A 19,027-nucleotide genomic window follows, 5' to 3' on the forward strand; every position below is an offset into this window, starting at 1 on the left:
TGAGCCCTACATAGCCCATAGACAGACTGTTTCAAATGCAATGAATATTCAGATTTCACAGGCGTCCTCTAGGAAAACTGTTTGCAGGTGAATGCAAAACTGAAAACTCCTCTATTCTGAATTAAAATTAATAAATTATCATCTAATTCTTAGGATTCTTCTATACTTTATTTACTTGCTTAACCACGAGGTCTTGATAACCCTAGTTTTACCTCCCTGAATGAAGATTACATTTCTTTTTAACAATTCAGGTGAAACACGTCCAAATCTCCCCTCTCCAGGAGGAACAGTGGTTGAGCTGATCAGCAAAGGAATGGGGAGTTCCTTAAGGTCAGGGGGGCTGAGAGTAGGGGTCCCTCTCATCCCAGGCAGCAGAGGAAGCAAGAAGCTGAAAATGAAACAATGAGGTTGAGGCGCAAGAAACCATGAGGGGACTTCAAAACCATTGGGGAATCAGTGGGTATGAGTCAGAATCTGGTTGCTGCGTGTGGAGATGAGATGGGTTGGGGGTGAGATGACATACGGAAGGTATGGAAAGCAGAGGAAGAGTGACCTGGGACCACCACTGATGAAAGGGTGGAGGAGCGGTGCACCTGGTTCCTTTTTTCTTAGAAGAGATAATCAGTAAAAGTAACATAAATCGTAATGTCTTTGTTCTTTAACAAGTATGGAATAGTGCTGATGCATTATGTTCCTTACTTCATCTCGGCTCCCTGAAAGTCCTGGGACCCTACCTACATGACATGTGATGTACTTGACCTTATCACTGACCACCAATGCCACACCCTACCTACCCTGCCCCCAGCTTTGTACTCAATAAAAGTCAGAGCATCTAGGCACTCTGGGCCATTGCCAGACTCCGAGCTTTGGCTGGCAGTGGATCCCCAGGCCCAAACTCTCTTTTCTCTATCTCTGTGTCTTGTGTCTTTTATTTCTACAGTTTCTCATCTCCACAACAGCAGGGAGGGGCTCACAAGACCCTGTAGGGCTGGACCCTACACTTGTGTGTGTGTGTGTGTGTGTGTGTGTGTGTGTGTGTGTGTTACAGAGTTTCGCTTTTGTTGCCCAGGCTGGAGTGCAATGGTGAAATCTCGGTTCACAGCAACTTCCCCCTCCCGGGTTCAGCCTGGGTTCAGCCTTCTGCCTTCTGCCTTCTGAGTAGCTGGGATTACAGGCACCTTCCATCTGTAGAGATGGGGTTTCACCATGTTGGCCAGACTGGTCTTGGACTCCTGACCTCAAGTGATCTGCTGGCCTCAGCCTCCCAAAGTGCTTGGATTACAGGTGTGAGCCACTGAGCCTGGCTGACAAAGACAAAAACATATCTTAAGAACCAAATATCTAATCCACTCACTGACCTGGGTGGGAAGGGCAGACTTCTCTGAGAAGTTGGGAAGACATAGGTAACATATACCACTTGGAACTGAGACCAGCTTTTCAAAAGACTATGTTTCTGGCCAAGCCCAGTGTCTCACGCCTATAATCCCAGCACTTTGGGAAGCCGAGGTGGGAGGATCACCTGAGGTCTGGAGTTCGAGACCAGCCTGGCCAACATGGCAAAACCCCGTCTCCACTAAATATACCAAGAAAAAAAAAAAATTATCTGGGTGTGGTGTTGGGCACCTGTAATCCCAGCTACTTGAAAGGCTGAGGCAGGAGAATCGCTTGAACCGGGAAGGGGAGGTTGCAGTGAACTGGGATTGCTCCACTATACTCCAGCCTGGGCAACAAGAGTGAAACTCTCACCTACCAAAAAAGAAAAATTAACTGGGCCTGGTGGCATGCACCTGTAGACCCAGCTACTCGGGAAGCTGAGGCAGGAGAACTGCTTGAGCCCAGCAGGTGGAGGTTGTGGTGAGCTGAGATCAAACCACTGCACTCCAGTCTGGGCAACAGAGTGAGACCCTGTGTCTAAATAAATAAATAATAACATTTCTGCACCTTGGGTTCTTTGGCAGAGATAGTTTTAACCAAGTCATTAAACTGACATGAAGATTATTAATACCAGTTGTAGAGGGCTGAATGGTGGCCCCAAAGACATCAGGGTCTAATCCTATAAACCTGTAAATGTTACTGTATTAGGAAAAGAGCCTTTGCAGGCGTGATTAAGTTAAGGATCTTGAGATGAGGAGATAATCCTGGATTATCCGGGTGATCCAAATGCCATCACAAGTGTCCTCAGACAAGAGGCATGGGAGATTCAACACACACTGAGAAGAAGGCAGTGTGGAGACAGAAGCAGCAGCTGGAGCCATGTGGCCACAAACAAAGGCTCCCTCCCAGCAGCCACCAGAGGTGAAGAACAGATTCTCCCATGGAGATTCCCAAGGGAGCACGGCCCTGTCAACACCTTGATTTTGGACTTCTGGCCTCTAGAACTGTGAGAAAACACCTGTTGTTTTAAGCCACCCAGTTTGTGATAATTTGTTCCAGTCATTAAGAAATAAATGTACCAGTGAATAAAATATTTTTGCAAAAGGTGCTTAAATGCAAGATAGCAATGAGGAGTCAGTGTTCGGATATATCTAAGGGCAATGTGTTCCTGTGTATGAAATGAGCATTTCTAGTATGTTTTCTTTTTTTTTTTTAATCAAGCTTTCTTTTAAAATTATTTTTAATTGACAAATGATAATTGTGAGATACCATCTCATGACAGTCAGAATGGTGATTATTGAAAGGTCGAGGAACGATAGATGCTGGTGAGGATGTGGAGAAATAGGAACACTTTTACACTATTGATGGGAATATAAATTAGTTCAGCCGCTGTGGAAGACAGTGTGGCAATTCCTCAAGGATCTAGAACCAGAAATACCATTTTACCCAGCAGTCTCATTACTGGGTATATACCCAAAGGAATATAAATCATCTACTATAATGACATACTATGTTTGCACTATTTAAAATAGCAAAGACATAGAACCAACCCAATGCCCATCAATGATAGGCTGGATAAGGAAAATGTGGTACATATACACCATGCAATAAAAAAGGATTGAGATTGTGTTTTCAGGGACATGGATGAAGCTAGAAGCCATCATCTTCAGCAAACTAACACAGGAACAGAAAACCAAACATCGCATGTTCTCACTCATAAGTGAGAGTTGAACAATGAGAACACATGGACATGGGGAGGGGAACAGCACACACTGGGGCCTGTTGGAGGTGGGGGCGAGGGGAGGGAAAGCATCAGGACAAATAGCTGATGCATGGGGGCCTTAAAACATAGACAACGGGTAGATAGGTGTAGGAAACCACTATGGCACATGTATACCTATGTAACAAACCAACATGTTCTGTGCATGTATCCTGGAACTTAAAGTAAAAAAAAAGAAAATTACATTATCTCCAGCAGTGTACAATGGTTGCATTTTCTCCATATCCTCGCCAGCATTTGTTATTGCTTGTCTTGTGGATATTAGTGCTTTTAATAGGGGTGGAAAAAAAAAAAAAGTCAAACCTTCTTTTTTTTCTTTTTTGAGACGGAGTTTCACTCTTGTTACCCAGGCTGGAGTGCAATGGTGCGATCTCGGCTCACCGCAACCTCCACCTCCTGGGTTCAGGCAATTCTCCTGCCTCAGCCTCCTGAGTAGCTGGGATTACAGGCACGTGCCACCATGCCCACCTAATTTTTTGTATTTTTAGCAGAGACAGGGTTTCACCATGTTGACCAGGATGGTCTCGATCTCTTGACCTCGTGATCCACCCGCCTCAGCCTCCCAAAGTGCTGGGATTACAGGCTTGAGCCACAGCGCCCGGCTCTGTTTTTTCTTAATTTATTTATTTTTTGAGACGGAGTCTTACTCTTGTTGCCTAGGCTGGAGTGCAGTGGTCTGATCTCGGCTCTGGGCAACCTCTGCCTCCCAGGTTCAAGCGATTCTCCTGTCTCAGCCTCTCCAGTAGCTGGGATTACAGGTGTGCACCACTGCACCCAGCTAATTTTTGTATTTTTGTAGAGACAGTGTTTCCCCATGTTGGCCAGGCTGGTCTCGAACTCCTGATCTCAAGTGATCCACCTGCCTCAGCCTCCCAAAGTGCTAGGATTACAGGCATGAGCCACTGCACCCAGCCTTTTAATTATTTTTAATTGACAAATGATAATTGTATATATTTATTGGGTACAGTGTAATTTTTTGAGATATATATATATACACATTAAAAAAAGATTGAATCAAGTTAATTAACACATGCATCACCTCACCAACTTACCATTTTTTTGTGGTAAGAACATTAAAAAATCTATTCTTTTAGCAATTTTGAAATATGCAATACATTATTATTAACTGTGGTCATCATGCAGTACCATAGATCACGAAAACGTATTTTTCTAGTCTAACCAAAACTTTGTACACTTTGGTCAACATCTTCCCTTTCCCTACCTCTCTTCTTCCCTGCAGCCTCTGTTTCTACAAATTCCCTTGCTGAGTTCCCAGACCTAAGTCAATTTTCACATTCCGAGCTCATGGACTGAAGAGACAGTCAAGTCTCCAGGAAAAAGGAGGCAGCAATAACATGGCAAAGAAATACCATGATGATTCCCCCAGGACTGTTCCAAAGGGAACAGTATGGCCTTATGGCCATTTACTTGGGTTACTATATATCGGGGAGGAGGGAAAACCCAGACTTTGCAAAGATTGTTGGACACAGGAACTTAGTTGACATGAGTATCTCAAGATCTGAAATGTCATCTTGCGTGTGTGTTCCTTCCCTATCCCATCTTAGAGCCCTAGCTGAAGTCATATGTTTTATATGTGTACAATCAGCCCCTCGCTTGTCCCACTTCTACTTAGTGGTCATTTTCTTGGGCCCTGGCAGGTGAAATAACACCTTCTTTGGGTCCATGGTATGTGGAGTAGGAGCTATCACAATAGGGAAGGCTACGTAGGAGCCTCTAAAGCTGCCCCCACCCCCAGACCAAATTAGTAAATCAAAGCAATATTGCATCACAGGGTTTAATGCCTATCAAAGCCTCAAAGGATACAAGGTGGTGGTCCCTCCTATCATGTCTCCATTTGCTCAGCCAGTCTGACGCTTGCAGTCACCGGATTGCAGAATGCCACAAGCCTAACCGAGCTGTGGTCCTACTGCAGCTGCCGAACAGAGCAGTATTGTTGCTAAAGCAGATTATGAAAACCTCAGGTACATGAAATGTGGCCACTGATGTGGCAAATGTGCTCTTTTCTATTCTGAAGAGCAGCAGTTTCTATTTATGTGGAATGGACAGCAGTATTAATTGACTGTTTTGCTCCAGGGTGTTGTGAACTTTTCCACCCTCTGTCATCATATAGTATGAAGAAACCCAGATAGCCTGGACATCCTGCAGAACATTACAGTGCTGCATTACATGGGTGACATCATGCTGATTGGGCAGGACAAAGAAGAGGTAGCCAGCATTCGAGACGTCTTGGTAGGACAGTTGAGATTCAGAGACCTGGCACTTTAGGAAAGCTTTCAGGGGTTCAGTAATCAGAAGCGTGCCGGGATACCTCCTCCAGATTAAAAGAGACTCACATCTCCTTCCACAAAGAAGGAAACACAGTGCCCAGTAGGTCACCTGGCCGAAGCTGTATTCCTAGCATGGAATGTGGTGAGCACAGACAGATGAGAAAAACTACAGAGGAAGGAGACGGAGGGAATTAGCAATGGCATCTAAGGTTGATTTAAACCCACTGCCAAAAAGAATAGGTCCATCCTAAGTCTCCCACTGCCAAAAAGAATAGGTCCATTCTAAGTCTGAAACTAGCAAAATAGTGTCTCAGGAGTTCAGAGCACAGACTACAGACAAGAGAATTAAAAATATGCTTGTTTTAAAGGGCTAGTCTTGGAAACATATAGCTTCTGGGGGAGAAAAAGCAAAGCAAAAAAAAAAAAAAAAGGAAATTTGTCAATACAAAAACCACATATACTCTTACCTTTTGAATTACAAGTCCCATTTCTAGGACTCTACCCTTTAGAGATCATATGCACAAGCTTATTCATTGCTCACCACAAAGACGTGCAGTGGGGTGGGCCTGAGACAGGAATATTTGCACCTTGTATTCATCTACTGAACTGACCGATTTATGAAGCAAACTTGGGCTCTTTCCTCTTCTACCACCTGGTTGTACAGAACCCTCCACGTGGCCATGGGTGTGAACCTGAGGCAGGGAGCTGGGGCAACCATTGTGGGTGACATAGGGTTTGGGCAACTTGCTCATTGGTTGTTAACTGTAAGATGTTACGGACAGCCTAAATGCCCATATATGGGAAAGTGGCTGAATAACATCCACTGAGTGCAGTACTATGTGGCTCTAAGAACAAGGAAGTGCTCTATGATCTGATACAGACTGCAACTAGTACAACTAGCCAATATCCCATGTCTAGGATATCTTAAGTGAAGAAAGCAAAGCACAAGAGTATAATATTCTACACTTCAAGTAAAAATGAACATTATACAGCTTAGGCAACATAGGGAGACCCTGTCGCTACAAGAAATTAAAAAGGGCATGGTGGCACACCCCTGTGGTTCCAGCTACTCAGGCGACCGAGATAGGAGTGCTTGAGCTCAGGAGGCTGAGGCTGCAGTGGGCTGGGTTCATGCAACTGCACTCCAGCTGGGCAACAGAGCGAGACTTTGTCTCAAAAAATAAAAGTGCATTATATAAGAAAATATACATACATCTCCTCACTTATGCCAAAGAGTAAATCCGGAGCTGAAATTGGTTACCTAAAGGTGTTGGGAGAGAACAGACGGGAAAGAATGGTATTGCTGAGAATGGGGTCACTGGATTCAGGGAGAGATACTTTGCTAACCATGTTCATACTCAGAACTACGCTAATGTTGACTCTTAGAGCCACGTTAATGCTTTTCAAACTCCCAAGATGAGTGGTTAAAACAGGCGTCCCCAAACTACGGGCCCGAGGGCCGCATGCGGCCCCCTGAGGCCATTTATCCGGCCCCCCGCCGCACTTCAGGAAGGGGCACCTCTTTCATTGGTGGTCAGTGAGAGGAGCACAGTATGTGGCGGCCCTCCAATGGTCTGAGGGACAGTGAACTGGCCCCCTGTGTAAAAAGTTTGGGGACGCCTGGGTTAAAACAATGGGGATGGGAGAAAATTGGAATACTTAAAGTATAAATGAATTTACTACAATTCTGTTATGAATGAATAACATAACCATATTGAAGGGGTGGGAGAAAAAAGCACTAGTCAGAGTTACTTTGGAAAACAGTATTTTGATGGTATCTTGTAAAGGAAAAGGCAAAATGAGCTAGACACAAATATTGTACTCCAGTTTCCTATCTGTTTTTGAGGGGAATGCTAGAATGAGGCTCCTTCATATGCATATCATAATTTAGCAAATCAGTAAATTTATGGAAGGTGATGAGACTCAGATGTTATTAAGAACATCATAAGGAAGAGAAACTATATCTCCAATTCATTTAGTGGAAATGGATCAGCGTAAAGCTCTTTATCCTCATTGTCTTCATGCTGAGTGGGCTGAGGAGGATGAAGGGAGGGGTTGGTCTTGGTGACTCGGGTGGAAGAGGTGGAAGAAAATTTCCATGTAAGTGGACCCACACAATTCAAACCCATGCCGTTCAGGAATTAACTATAATTCAAAATAAAAATTAGAAAACTAAATGTATGTTGAGCAGCTTCCGTATCTCAGGCCCTGCTGCAGATGCTAGAGAGATGCCAGTAAACAGTGTAAGGCATGAGGTCCCTGCTCTCATGGGGCTTACATTAAGTCATAGGTCTCATGCTAATCACTCAACATTTGTAATAAAGACAATGAGAATATTATCCTGTACAGACTGAATTATTCTGACTGAAGCTTTATTTATTTATTTATTATTATTATTTTTTGAGACGGAGTTTTGCTCTGTCACCCATGCTGGAGTGCAATGGCACAATCTTGGCTCACTGCAACCTCTGCCTCCTGGGTTCAAGCGATTCTCCTGCCTCAGCCTCCTGAGTAGCTGGGATTTTAGATGTCCGCCACCAGACCTGGCTAATTTTTGTATTTTTAGGAGGGGTGGGGTTTCAACATGTTGGTCAGGTTGGTCTCAAACTCCTGATCTTGGGATCCACCCGCCTCGGCTTCCCAAAGTGCTGAAATTACAGGCATGAGCCACCGCGCCTGGTGGTTTACAGAATTCATAGTGACACTCAGCTTCTGTCTTAATGATGTCACAAAAGAAAATGTATAATCAGGGACCAGACATTGTTCACTACATTGCTGAACAGCTTTGGAATTTATATGTTCATTTCCAAAAGCGCATAGTTACTAAGTCTTCTTGGGGGGCACAATCTAATTTCAGCTTAATACGTTTCTTCTGAAATCGAACCATGCTGATAAGATTGATGTGCGATAAGCCACACCTCATAATTGCCCTTCATATGTAACTCTAGAAACTTCAAGAACAATCCATATACATTTAATTAAATCTATGACTTGTGTCTGAATTGTGATATCCGTTTTTTTTTTTTTTTTTTTTTTAAGACAGAGTCTCGCTCCATGGCCCAGGCCGGAGCACTGTGGCAGGATCTCGGCTCACTGCAGCCTCTGCCTCCTGAGTTTAAGTGATTCTCCTGCCTCAGCCTCCTGAGTAGCTGGGACTACAGGTGTGCACCACTACACCTGGCTAATTTTTGTATTTTTAGTAGAGGAAGGGTTTCATTATGTTGGCCAGGATGGTCTCGATCTGCTGAACTCATGATCCACCTGCCTTGGCTTCTCAAACTCCTGGGATTACAGGCATGAGCCACTGTGCCCCACCCGAATTGTGATTTCATTTTCATGATTTAGCTTTACAATTCTTCAAAATCCACAATTCTATTGATCTTTGACCAGATTAAAAACAGGAACAATGAGAGTTGCCATGGCCATGTGCTCAGTTCGTTTGTTCCAGTTATGTATGATTGCCTTCCCCTGCGTGAAAACTGGGTGAGGGGCAAGCCTTGTGGTTCAGTCCTCTGGAGTCCTGATGCTTGTTGGGCTTTTTCTCTTTGCCAGCACGCTCTGGCATTGGCAAACCAGTCATTTAGAGGGAGCTGAGAAGAGATAAACAGAATCTGAGAAAAGTAGGCAATGTGTGAGTTTTGCAAGGTTCAGGACTTTTTATCACAGCTGTAAGGTCAAGTACAATGTTGTGAGTCACTAAGGTGAATATATTAAGTCTCTCAGAATTTTTTCATTCCAAAAAAGAGCCTAGCTGTAAAGGTGTGGCTTCTGCAATACAGGAAGGCATCCCTGGAGGACGTCGGAATGGGGATAACTGAGCCATCCATGCCTGCTTTCCTACTGACCTCTCTGGCCACTTTTCTCCCACCCAAGCTAACTCATTCTACTTAATGAAATATTTGAAAGTTTCAGTTTCCCAAGCAGGAGTACAAGGCTCTGGTTGTTTCTCTATCTGTATTAGATGGCCTCCTACGTGCCAGTGACCATTCATGCCCAAGGCACGGAGGTTCAGTTTTCAGCCACCAGAACATTCTATTGCTTATTTAACATTTCCTCATGAATGTCTCAAACGTATCTTACATTAAACTGGCCTAGTGATCTTTTCTTCCCTGCACCCCAACATCAGAATCTTGTCCTCTCTCTCCGTGACTGGTACCATTATTCATCCACCTGCACACACCAGAAGAAGGGGAATCACACTCCCCGCTTTCTCTTACCACCCCTGTATCTAATCAATAGCTGATTGGCTATTGATTCTACCACCTAAATATCTCTCAAACCCATTCATATTTTCTCCATCTCCACTCTGTCTACCTTAGCCTGAACTACCATTCTCTGCAACGCTGTTCTCTATAGGGCCATCCTCTGTCTTCTGAACTACAGCACTGATGTGAACAGTTCTTCCCATATTCCCTCTTACTCCCTCTAATCCAATCACCACATTGTAGTCAAGAGAACTTTTAAGAATTGCTCATATGACTCTATTGTTTAAACTCTTTGATGGTTTCCTATTTTCTTTTATTTTTTATTTTTGTTTTTAAGATGGGGTTTCACCATGTTGGTCAGGCTGGTCTTGAACTCCCGATCTCAGGTGATCCACCCGCTTTGGCCTCCAAAGTGCTTGGATTACAGGCGTGAGCCGCCACGCCGGCCTGTTTTCCTATTTTCTTATGATAAAGACTCAAATTCTTAATATGACCTAAAACAATCTGCATAATCTGGCTTTTCAGCCTCATTTCCTGCTACACACTACTCACTTTATTCACCATAACACATCAGCCTTTCTTTTACAATTTGCAGTGATCCTTGCTCATGTCAGCCTGGCCTTTGCATATGCTGTTTCCCTTGCCTGGATATCCAGATATCCTTCAGAAGATACTTCTTATTACTCCCTAAAGGAGATCATCTCCAAACCCTCAACTCAGTTCCCAAGAGTTACTCTCCCAGTACCTTAGACCTCTCGTTCCTAATATTTACCATAATTCATATGAAATAATTATATAGTTATTTCACATTTGTCTCTCACTCTTGGATATAAGCCTATTAGGGTAGGGACCACATCTATCAGCTCATCACTAATCATCAGTAGCTGCCATGGTGCTGGGCACACAGCAGTAACTTAATATTTAATATTAATAAGGTAATAGTGCTGGAATCAGGCACTATTTTAAGGCTCTTCATGTGTAGAAACTCATTGAATCCTGGTAACAAACCTAAAATGTAGGTACTATTCTTCTTCTCACTTTACAGATGTAAAACAGGCACAGAGGGGTGAAGTAAGCTGCAAAGATCACACAGTGAAAAATGGAACTTGAACCCAGCAGTGCAGATCCAAAGCCCATACTTTTATTTTACTGCCTCTACATTTATTGAAAGCATGCCTATTTAAATGTTCACCAAAGTGAATTATTCAGATAATTGCTCATAAACAAATTCATAATTATAGAGCATCTCTACTGCAAAGTTTAATGTGTTTAACTATGGAGAAGTTTTTTTAAGTTTCCAGTACTGACACCATCTGTACTGGAAACTTAAAAAAAAAAAGATCTTTGCCAAGCCCGCAACAGATAACCTGTCCAAAGGTGAATACTATTAGTGATTCAAATAGGTTGAAATAATATTCAAGGCCTTTGTACCTCTTAGACTCATAAACATTTGGTTGCTTGATATGGTTAAAAGTATATATTTTATATATATATATATATATATGGCCTTTCTGTGCTGCATTAACCAATCTAAAAAGAGCAAACAAAATGAATATAGGTCCCATGGTTCATTACTCCTAGCTTAAATGTTAAACAATCGATAAATCAATTACATTTTAAATTGTTGCCTTGACCACTGTGGGCTGTCATTTTATTGTGGCTTTGGGAAGAGCAAAAATGCACAGAACAGAACATTGGGCAACTTCTCCTGCCCATAGTTGAGCTCTATTACTGAGATGAGATGCTGTCATCTGTGTTTTCATTTCCATATTTAATAATGAAAGTAGCACTTGCCAACTGTTATAAAGTTGTTCTGAGTAGGGTGTGATGATGTTTGTAAAGTGTGTAGTGCTAGAAGAAATGTACTAATAAATACCAAAGCACAAACCACTTAAATAGTGCACTATTTGATGGGAAGTAGATGATTCAAGATGACTCAGTCATTATTAATCTAATGCCCTAAAATATGAATGAGGGATTAATCCCAAGATGTTTCACATATTCTTCGAATACCAGAATTTTAAATTCTTGTATATTTTAAGACTATCCCTATTTGATTTTTGAAGAAATACTGAGAAGAGAAAAAAACAGTTAATTCCAATGACAGAGGACTCAAATGGGCAGAGATTTCTTAATGATATAGACTGGGAAACTGGAATACATCCAATTCGGGCTTCCCATTAAACCCATGGTGAATGGGTGACCATTTATCCTTCCTTAGGGGAGTTGCTGGGAATTTCCTCCGCATGCTATTCTGCTAGTTGGCTGTTTGCACATGGGGGATTCACAAATGCTTTCTGGTAAGAGAAGCGTCCCTCCAGCTATGGATGGACCGGTTCAGCCTAGGCTAGCTTGCCCATGGATGACAGTTCTTAGGCTGGCAAAATACTGAAGTTTGTGGGGGCCTTTAGGGTTGTCAATTCACAACTAAACTTATGTGGGACACTATTATTTGGACTGATTGTCAACTTTAGCTTTTTTTCCTTAAAACGAAATCAACTTTAACTCACATACTTTTTTTTTTTTTTGTATTCTACCTTAATGAGAATCGACATTTCAAAATAAATTTTGCGAATAGAAAGAAATCACAGGAAAGGTAAATTTAGAATATGTTTCAAACTACTTAAGCACTCTATCCTCCCAGGAACTTCACGGCTGAAGATACATTCCTCCTGGGTGGCACCATCTTCTGTGAATGCCAGGTTAGTGATTCCAGCAGGCTGTTCCTGGATGGACTCTGATACCTGGATTGCACGTGAAAACTTGGTGCCTACTTCTAGACTGCTGTTTCGTCTCATTTATTTTCTAGACAAACTGTGCTGCTCCACGGCAGTACCATCAATCAATGTGTCTTTTGTTTCGTGGCGCTTCCTAGGGATTTAAATTCAGACAGTATCATACAATACAATAAAGGTTTATTTACAACACATTCGCTTCATTTGACCTTCCTGTACCGGACTACCCTGGCAATCGGCTAAAGATTTGTCAGCAACTTTGCTGCTGGGATTTTTCTCATTTGGTTCAGTTTACTACAGCCTATCGTAAGTGATGCAGATGGATTTCTTTTGTAGTATGTGAACGTGACAACCGTGTTGGTTTGGGTCCATCATTAATCAAAACTGAAGATTGTTAGGCTCGATGGTGTAGATTTTGACTTTTATGTCTAGCTTCTGTGTGCTTTGTCACATTTCCCCTGCGACTCGTTTGCTTCCTAGACGGGGTGTGTTTCCTTATTTGATTTTGCATCACTGGAGGGAACTCAGGAAGCAGGAGAGGCTGGATTGGATATCACAGGGAATGCAGTCTTGCCAACAGAGGGATGGATAGAATTACAGAGCAAACGGACACACCCCCGCCTGTTCTCCACAGCGCAGATTTTATCAATATATTTCTAACATTGGGACCTCGTTTCAGCCTTCAAAAGTTTTTTCTTTTTTAGCGCAAACTAGACGTGCTCTGAGAGCCAAAACTAGCGTCCGCGAACCCCACCCCATTCGCCTCCAACGGACCTCGCTCGCCTTCCCGCCCACAAACAGCCACTACTACACTTCCCAGCAAGCACCGCGCAGGGCCAGGCCCTCGGCGAAGACCCCGCCCCACAAGAGGCATGCTGGGAGTTGTAGTGAGTGGGAGCTTTCCCACTACTCTTCCCTAGGCATTCCCACCTGGAAGACCGTGATGCGCTGTCAGAGCAGGTTCTCTAGTTTCGTACTCGTAGCTCAACGTTACAGAGGACTGCGCCTCCAGCCCTGCGGCTGCGCATCGCGTCAGTCCCGCGGCCTTTGCCCCGCCTCTTTCCACACCCGTTCCCCTGACAGCAGGGCTGCGCTTGGAGCCGCGGCGAGCCCCGAGCGCGCAGGCGCAGCAGCCCGGCGCCGCGTTAGGCAGGCCTGGAGGGCGGGACGAGCGCGAGGGGCTCTCGGCCGCCGGGGCGCGCACGTAGACAACGCAGAGACCGTCACGTGGGCCGCCGAAGATCGCAGTGCGCGTGGCCGCGGCGGCTGCTGTGAGGTTGAGTCAGTTGTGAGACCCGGAGCTGCTGACCCAGCGGGTGGCCCACCGAACCCGCGACACAGCGGCAGACGACAGGGCTCGGAAGCAGCGAGCCTGGCCCCGTCCTAGAGCTCGGCCGAGCGGGCACCGCCGTCGTTCCCCGCCCCCAGCCAGCAAACCGTCGCCGCGGGCGCGCCCCCGCTCTGCGCTGTATCTCCGATGGCGTCCGCCTCCGGGGCCATGGCGAAGCACGAGCAGATCTTGGTCCTCGACCCGCCCACAGACCTCAAATTCAAAGGTAGGCAGGATGGGGACACCCCCAGGTGGGATGGGGCACGCGGACGGCTGGCGGCGGCGGGGGGCGCGGAGGGCACGTCGGCGGCCCCGGCCCGAGGGAGCGCCCCCTCCCCCACGCCCCGCCGCCTGCCCTTTCCCGGCTGCTGCCTCGCCGCCGCCTTGGCCGGCCTGCCCCGCGCTCAGGCTGGCTTCTTTCCCTCTCGCCCGCCCGCGCTGCAGTGCGCGCGCCGGCCCGGGCGAGGCGGAGGGGAGCCGGGCCCTGGCGCCGCCGCCGCCGCCATCTTGCGGTCCCGCGGGGGCGCCTCCCGGGTGTCCGGTCCCGCCCGCGCCGCCGTCGGCCGGGGCCCGCGTCCTTGGCTCCCGAGGCCGACGGCGTGCTTCTGCGGGGCGTGGGCGGGTGGGCACCCGCGGGCGTGCGCTCGGGGCTGCGGTGGGGAGTGGGCTCTGGAGGTGGCGCAAGCTGCGTCCGTCTCCGGTTCCCGCTGTCAGCGGCGCGGGGAGGTGAGGGCGCGGCGCGGGACCCCTCGGGAGTGAGAGCAGTCCCCCAGCGCAGGCCCCGGCCCGGGGAGAGTTGGGTGCAGTCGGCCTAGGGCTCCGCGGAGGGCGTCGCTCCTCACCTTTCCGCCCTGGTTAGAACTCGGCTGTCAGGTTTAGGGCGCGCTGGGGAGGCGGAGGAGCCCGGCGAGGGCTGCCCGGTGCTGTTGGCACGGCCACGAGCGCGTGCGGGCAGGAGCGATGCGTCAGCCGCGAACGCAGAGTTGTAGGTTCATAGTAGCGGTGCTTCCTGCCTTCTACGACATTTCAGTGTGCCACCCGCGTGCTTGCTCTTATTTAGCCCTTCAGTTGAGCTGCTCTGCTGAGCAGCCTTCAGTGCGTGTGACTTTTTTGCCTTTACATTTGCCGTTTCCTACAGATCCTGAGAAGGCTGATAAGGTGTCAGTCACCTAGCTCTGGAACTTTGTAGGTTTGTTTTGTAGCACTGCCGGTGCTAAGTTTTTAGTCTGACTTGGTGATACTGGAACAATCCCAGGGGCTGTTTGATCCGTTTGCTTGTCAATATGTAGTGTACTTTAAGAAAGAGTTAACAACTGGACAGGTTTTTATTTTTGTCTTGTACTTAAGGAATACTGAAAGAGTGTGAACATCTAATAGAAAGTAGGTTCCTTTCTATCTTAAGTGTGAAGTGAGTCCCCTTTTGGAAGTCAGTGTCTTTTATTTCAGTTGTTGAATGAGAACAATTTTTGTGAGGTGTATAGTAATTCTAGTGCTAAAAGAAACAGTGAAATCCTTTTCCTTTATTGTTGTGTAACAAGAGGAAACCAACTACATTGTTTTCCGTAGGAAAAACTTTAGTTTTAGGAATTTAAATTATATTCTGAAATTACGAGATTAATATTGGGTAACTGCATTGCAAGTTTTTTAGTGCATTTACAAATTTCTTTTTCTTTTTCTTTTCTTTTTTTAAATAAAGACAGGGTTTCACCATGTTGGTCAGGCTGGTCTTGAACTCCTGACCTCAGGTGATCCGCCCGCCTTGGCCTCCAAAGTGCTTGGATTACAGGCATGAGCCACCACGCCCGGCCTATTGAATAGAAATGTGAGTGAGCTACTTGTTGGGTAAGGATTTGGTTTTAAGATAAGGTGCAGTGAATGTATTTTATTGCAAGTTTATGTATGTTGTGTGATTTTACATAGTTTTAGCTGGGAGAAAACTTTGAGGAATCATGAAATGTCCTAACTCAGCCATTATCTTGAGATAGTTTAATGTAAAGCTCTATGATATGTGTGTGTGTGTGTGTGTGTGTTTTAGTATTTCGTTTTTATCTTTTGACTGGCTGTGTTTACAGCGAACATTTCCCCTACTGGTTAACTGTGTAAATTGCCATTAGGTGCTTACAAGCCTTTACAACCAGTTTTAGGCCACGAAATGTCCACAGAGTTTGAAGGTTTCTCCTTGGGGAAGTTGTTACTTTGCTTTAGTAAGAGACTAATAATAGTGGAGAATCAGGTTTAAAAAAAAAACAAAAACCCTACACAGTGACTTATTCATGTATTTCCTTCTTTGGGGGTATTGGAGAATTATAGCTATGATTATGGAACACATTGTTATTGTGTTGCCAGTACAAATGATAAGACTAGTAAGGGAAAAAGGAAAGGTGTACAGACGGCGTAAGAGAGACACAACCCTGTCTGAGGAAAGAAGCCCTTTCTCTACCTGCCCTGTCCATCCCTGCCTTAGGAAGCATTTAAGGAAAAGGCTTGTTTTTCATTTCAGGGAAGGTTTAGGCCAAGACAGTGGTTGAGTAAACACACTGTTGTGAGAGAATGCCTGGTCCTTAAATGCTCAATAGTTTATTGTGTGTTTCAGTTCAAAGATGGAGATAATGGGGAGGATTGGGTGGTGACATTTAGTGTTTGATTCCTTAATATAATTGTTTTAGTTGAAGGTAAATTGTTTGCTTTGATGGAAACCTTTGTATATGCACAGCTCAACACTGAGGAGACTCATTTGGAATCTACAGTTTATTTGTGCTTTATGATTAAAAAAAAAATTTGACTTACCCTAAATTACTAAAAATTTTGTTTTTAAGTGAAGGACTTTTAAAAGATAGTTTGCAGAATTCTCTGTCATCTTCTAGTAGGTTTATTTTAGTTATTTTGATTCTGAGTTTGAGATGATTTCTCTAGGAGTGACTCATGTGATCATTCTGAAATTGGATGGTTTTTCTTTTATATACCTAACACAATCATCTTGAAGATGAGTTAACAGCATTTTGCACAATTTTGCAGAAGCAGATAACTAGTTCAGTACATTTTTCTACATACCTCAGTATTGTAAAAAAAAAAAGTTTGTTTTATACAGTTTTTAACATGCAAAAGTGCATTTATGATATAACGAATTCTGAAGTAGGTATCTTGTGTTAGTAAAGAAAAAGAAGTAGACATTGCTTTACTTCAAATTCTGTTGTTTAAACCTGGGAAATAATTTTACCTAGATTTCAGATTTGAAACTTGGTATTTTATGTGAAAAATTATTTTTTTGTCTTTAAAATTTTTTACATGATAAAATACTGTTGTATTACACAACATTTTGTTTTTCCCATCTGTTAGCAGTTTTGTTTTGTTTTGAGATGGAGTCTTGCTCTGTTGCCGGGGCAGGAGTGCAGTGGCTTGATCTTGGCTCACTGCAGCCTCTGGCTGGCTCCCAGGTTCAAGCAATTCTCCTGCCTTAGCCTCCAGAGTAGCTGGAACTACAGGCGTGCACCACCACGCCCGGGTAATTTTGAGTTTTCAGTAGAGATGGGGTTTCACCATCCTGGGCAAGCTGGTCTCCAACTTCTGACCTCAGGTGATCCCCCTGCCTCAGCCTCCCAAAGTGCTAGGGTTACAGGCGTGAGCCATTGCGCCTGGCTCCTATTAGCAGTTTTGGGGGAAAGTTTGAAGAAGAAGAAAGTTTATAAAATGCTAAACAAATGTCATATATATTCTTAATGATCAGATAGAGAGGAAAGTAAGCCAAAACCCTTGTGGTGAACATGTGCCCCATTCCAATAACACATCAACCAAGAAAATTAAGCTCTGTAGGGATCAAGGGACGTCAACATCACCTACTGCATCTTTGGATAGAAACGTATCACTGAGAAACAGCACGGGGGGAAAATAGAGAGTACTCCTCCTCTGGATGGATATTTAGCACATTTTTAGGTGTTTCCAGTCAGCTCTTCATGTTTCCCCTAAGGCTGTACCCATCGCCTGGGGAATGCCCCCACCTCTTCTAAAAACATGAATGTAATCTTTAATCGTATTACTCCATTCCTTAAGACAGGCGTCCCCAAACTTTTTACACAGGGGGCCAGTTCACTGTCCCTCAGAGCGTTGGAGGGCCGCCACATACTGTGCTCCTCTCACTGACCACCAATGAAAGAGGTGCCCCTTCCTGAAGTGTGGCGGGGGTAGTGGGGGCGGATAAATGGCCTCAGGGGGCCGCATGCAGCCCGCGGGCCTTAGTTTGGGGACGCCTGCCTTAAGAATTTTTAAGTAGCTCTCAATCGCTCACATAATAAAAGTCAGATTTTTTTTTTTGATAGGGCATATGATCTCTTACATGATGTGCCACTTCCTATTATAACACCTGTTAATCTATACACATCCATACTTTATTCTGTGGGAGAGAAAAATCCTGCTCATACCCAAGCTGCTTCGTTCCTCTGTTTTTGCTGGCTAAGGTAAAATTCCTTATGACTCAGACCGTGTTCCATGAGATGTTTTCCCACAGGTTTTCAATCACTTCATTGTTTCAGCATATAAATACACCAGAGTCTTTAAAAACAAATAAGCAGACATGTACTTCCTTGACCATAACTCCTTCTAGTATGGGTTTCTCCCTGTCCTTCATTTCCTTTGCATTCATTTTTTGGGAAAATAGTCCATATTCCCTGTTTTTCCAGTTCTTCACCTTTTTTGCTCTCCTTAGTCCATGGTATCTTTATCCTCACTACTTATTGCTAACTTAATCATCTCCACTTTTTATCTTTCTTGACTTCTCCATGGCACTGGACGTTACTGACAGTTTCTCTAAAAAACTCAATTCTTTTGGTGGTTTCTTTAACACCATTGTCTTCTTTTTTTTTTTTTTTTTTTTTTTTTTTTGAGACTGAGTTTCGCTCTCGTTACCCAGACTGGAGTGCAATGGCGCGATCTCGGCTCACCGCAACCTCCGCCTCCTGGGTTCAGGCAATGCTCCTGCCTCAGCCTCCTGAGTAGCTGGGATTACAGGCACGCGCCACCATGCCCACCTAATTTTTTGTATTTTTAGTAGAGACGGGGTTTCACCATGTTGACCAGGATGGTTTCGATCTCTTGACCTTGTGATCCACCCGTCTCAGCCTCCCAAAGTGCTGGGATTACAGGCTTGAGCCACCGCGCCCGGCCAACACCATTGTCTTCTAATTTTCTTTGCTCAATTTATTGTCTTTATTTGTGGCATATTTCTCAAATGCTCATGTTACTGAGATTCTGATTTGGTTTCATTTATCTCTGTGAACTTTCTTTGTTCAATTCCATTGTTTTGAGGTTTTCTTATCTCCCTT

The 19,027-nt window shown here is 44.6% G+C and overlaps 1 protein-coding gene across 2 annotated transcripts in view; it reads left to right on the forward strand.

Annotated features, from left to right (window-relative positions):
- Nucleotides 1-13,618: 13,618 nt before the first annotated feature.
- VAPA (VAMP associated protein A) overlaps nt 13,619-19,027 on the forward strand; it is a 42,991-nt gene continuing 37,582 nt past the window's right edge. Inside the window, exon 1 of one of the 2 annotated variants that reach the window (XM_003924851.4) lies at nt 13,619-13,938. In XM_003924851.4, the coding sequence (XP_003924900.1) occupies nt 13,860-13,938 (79 nt within the window). In that variant the 5' untranslated portion in view covers nt 13,619-13,859. The remainder of the gene's footprint in view (nt 13,939-19,027) is intronic. The other variant, XM_003924850.4, reaches the window with a different exon arrangement.

Source organism: Saimiri boliviensis, chromosome 13 (assembly GCF_048565385.1).
Source record: "Saimiri boliviensis isolate mSaiBol1 chromosome 13, mSaiBol1.pri, whole genome shotgun sequence".
NCBI classification, from domain to species: Eukaryota; Metazoa; Chordata; class Mammalia; order Primates; family Cebidae; genus Saimiri; species Saimiri boliviensis.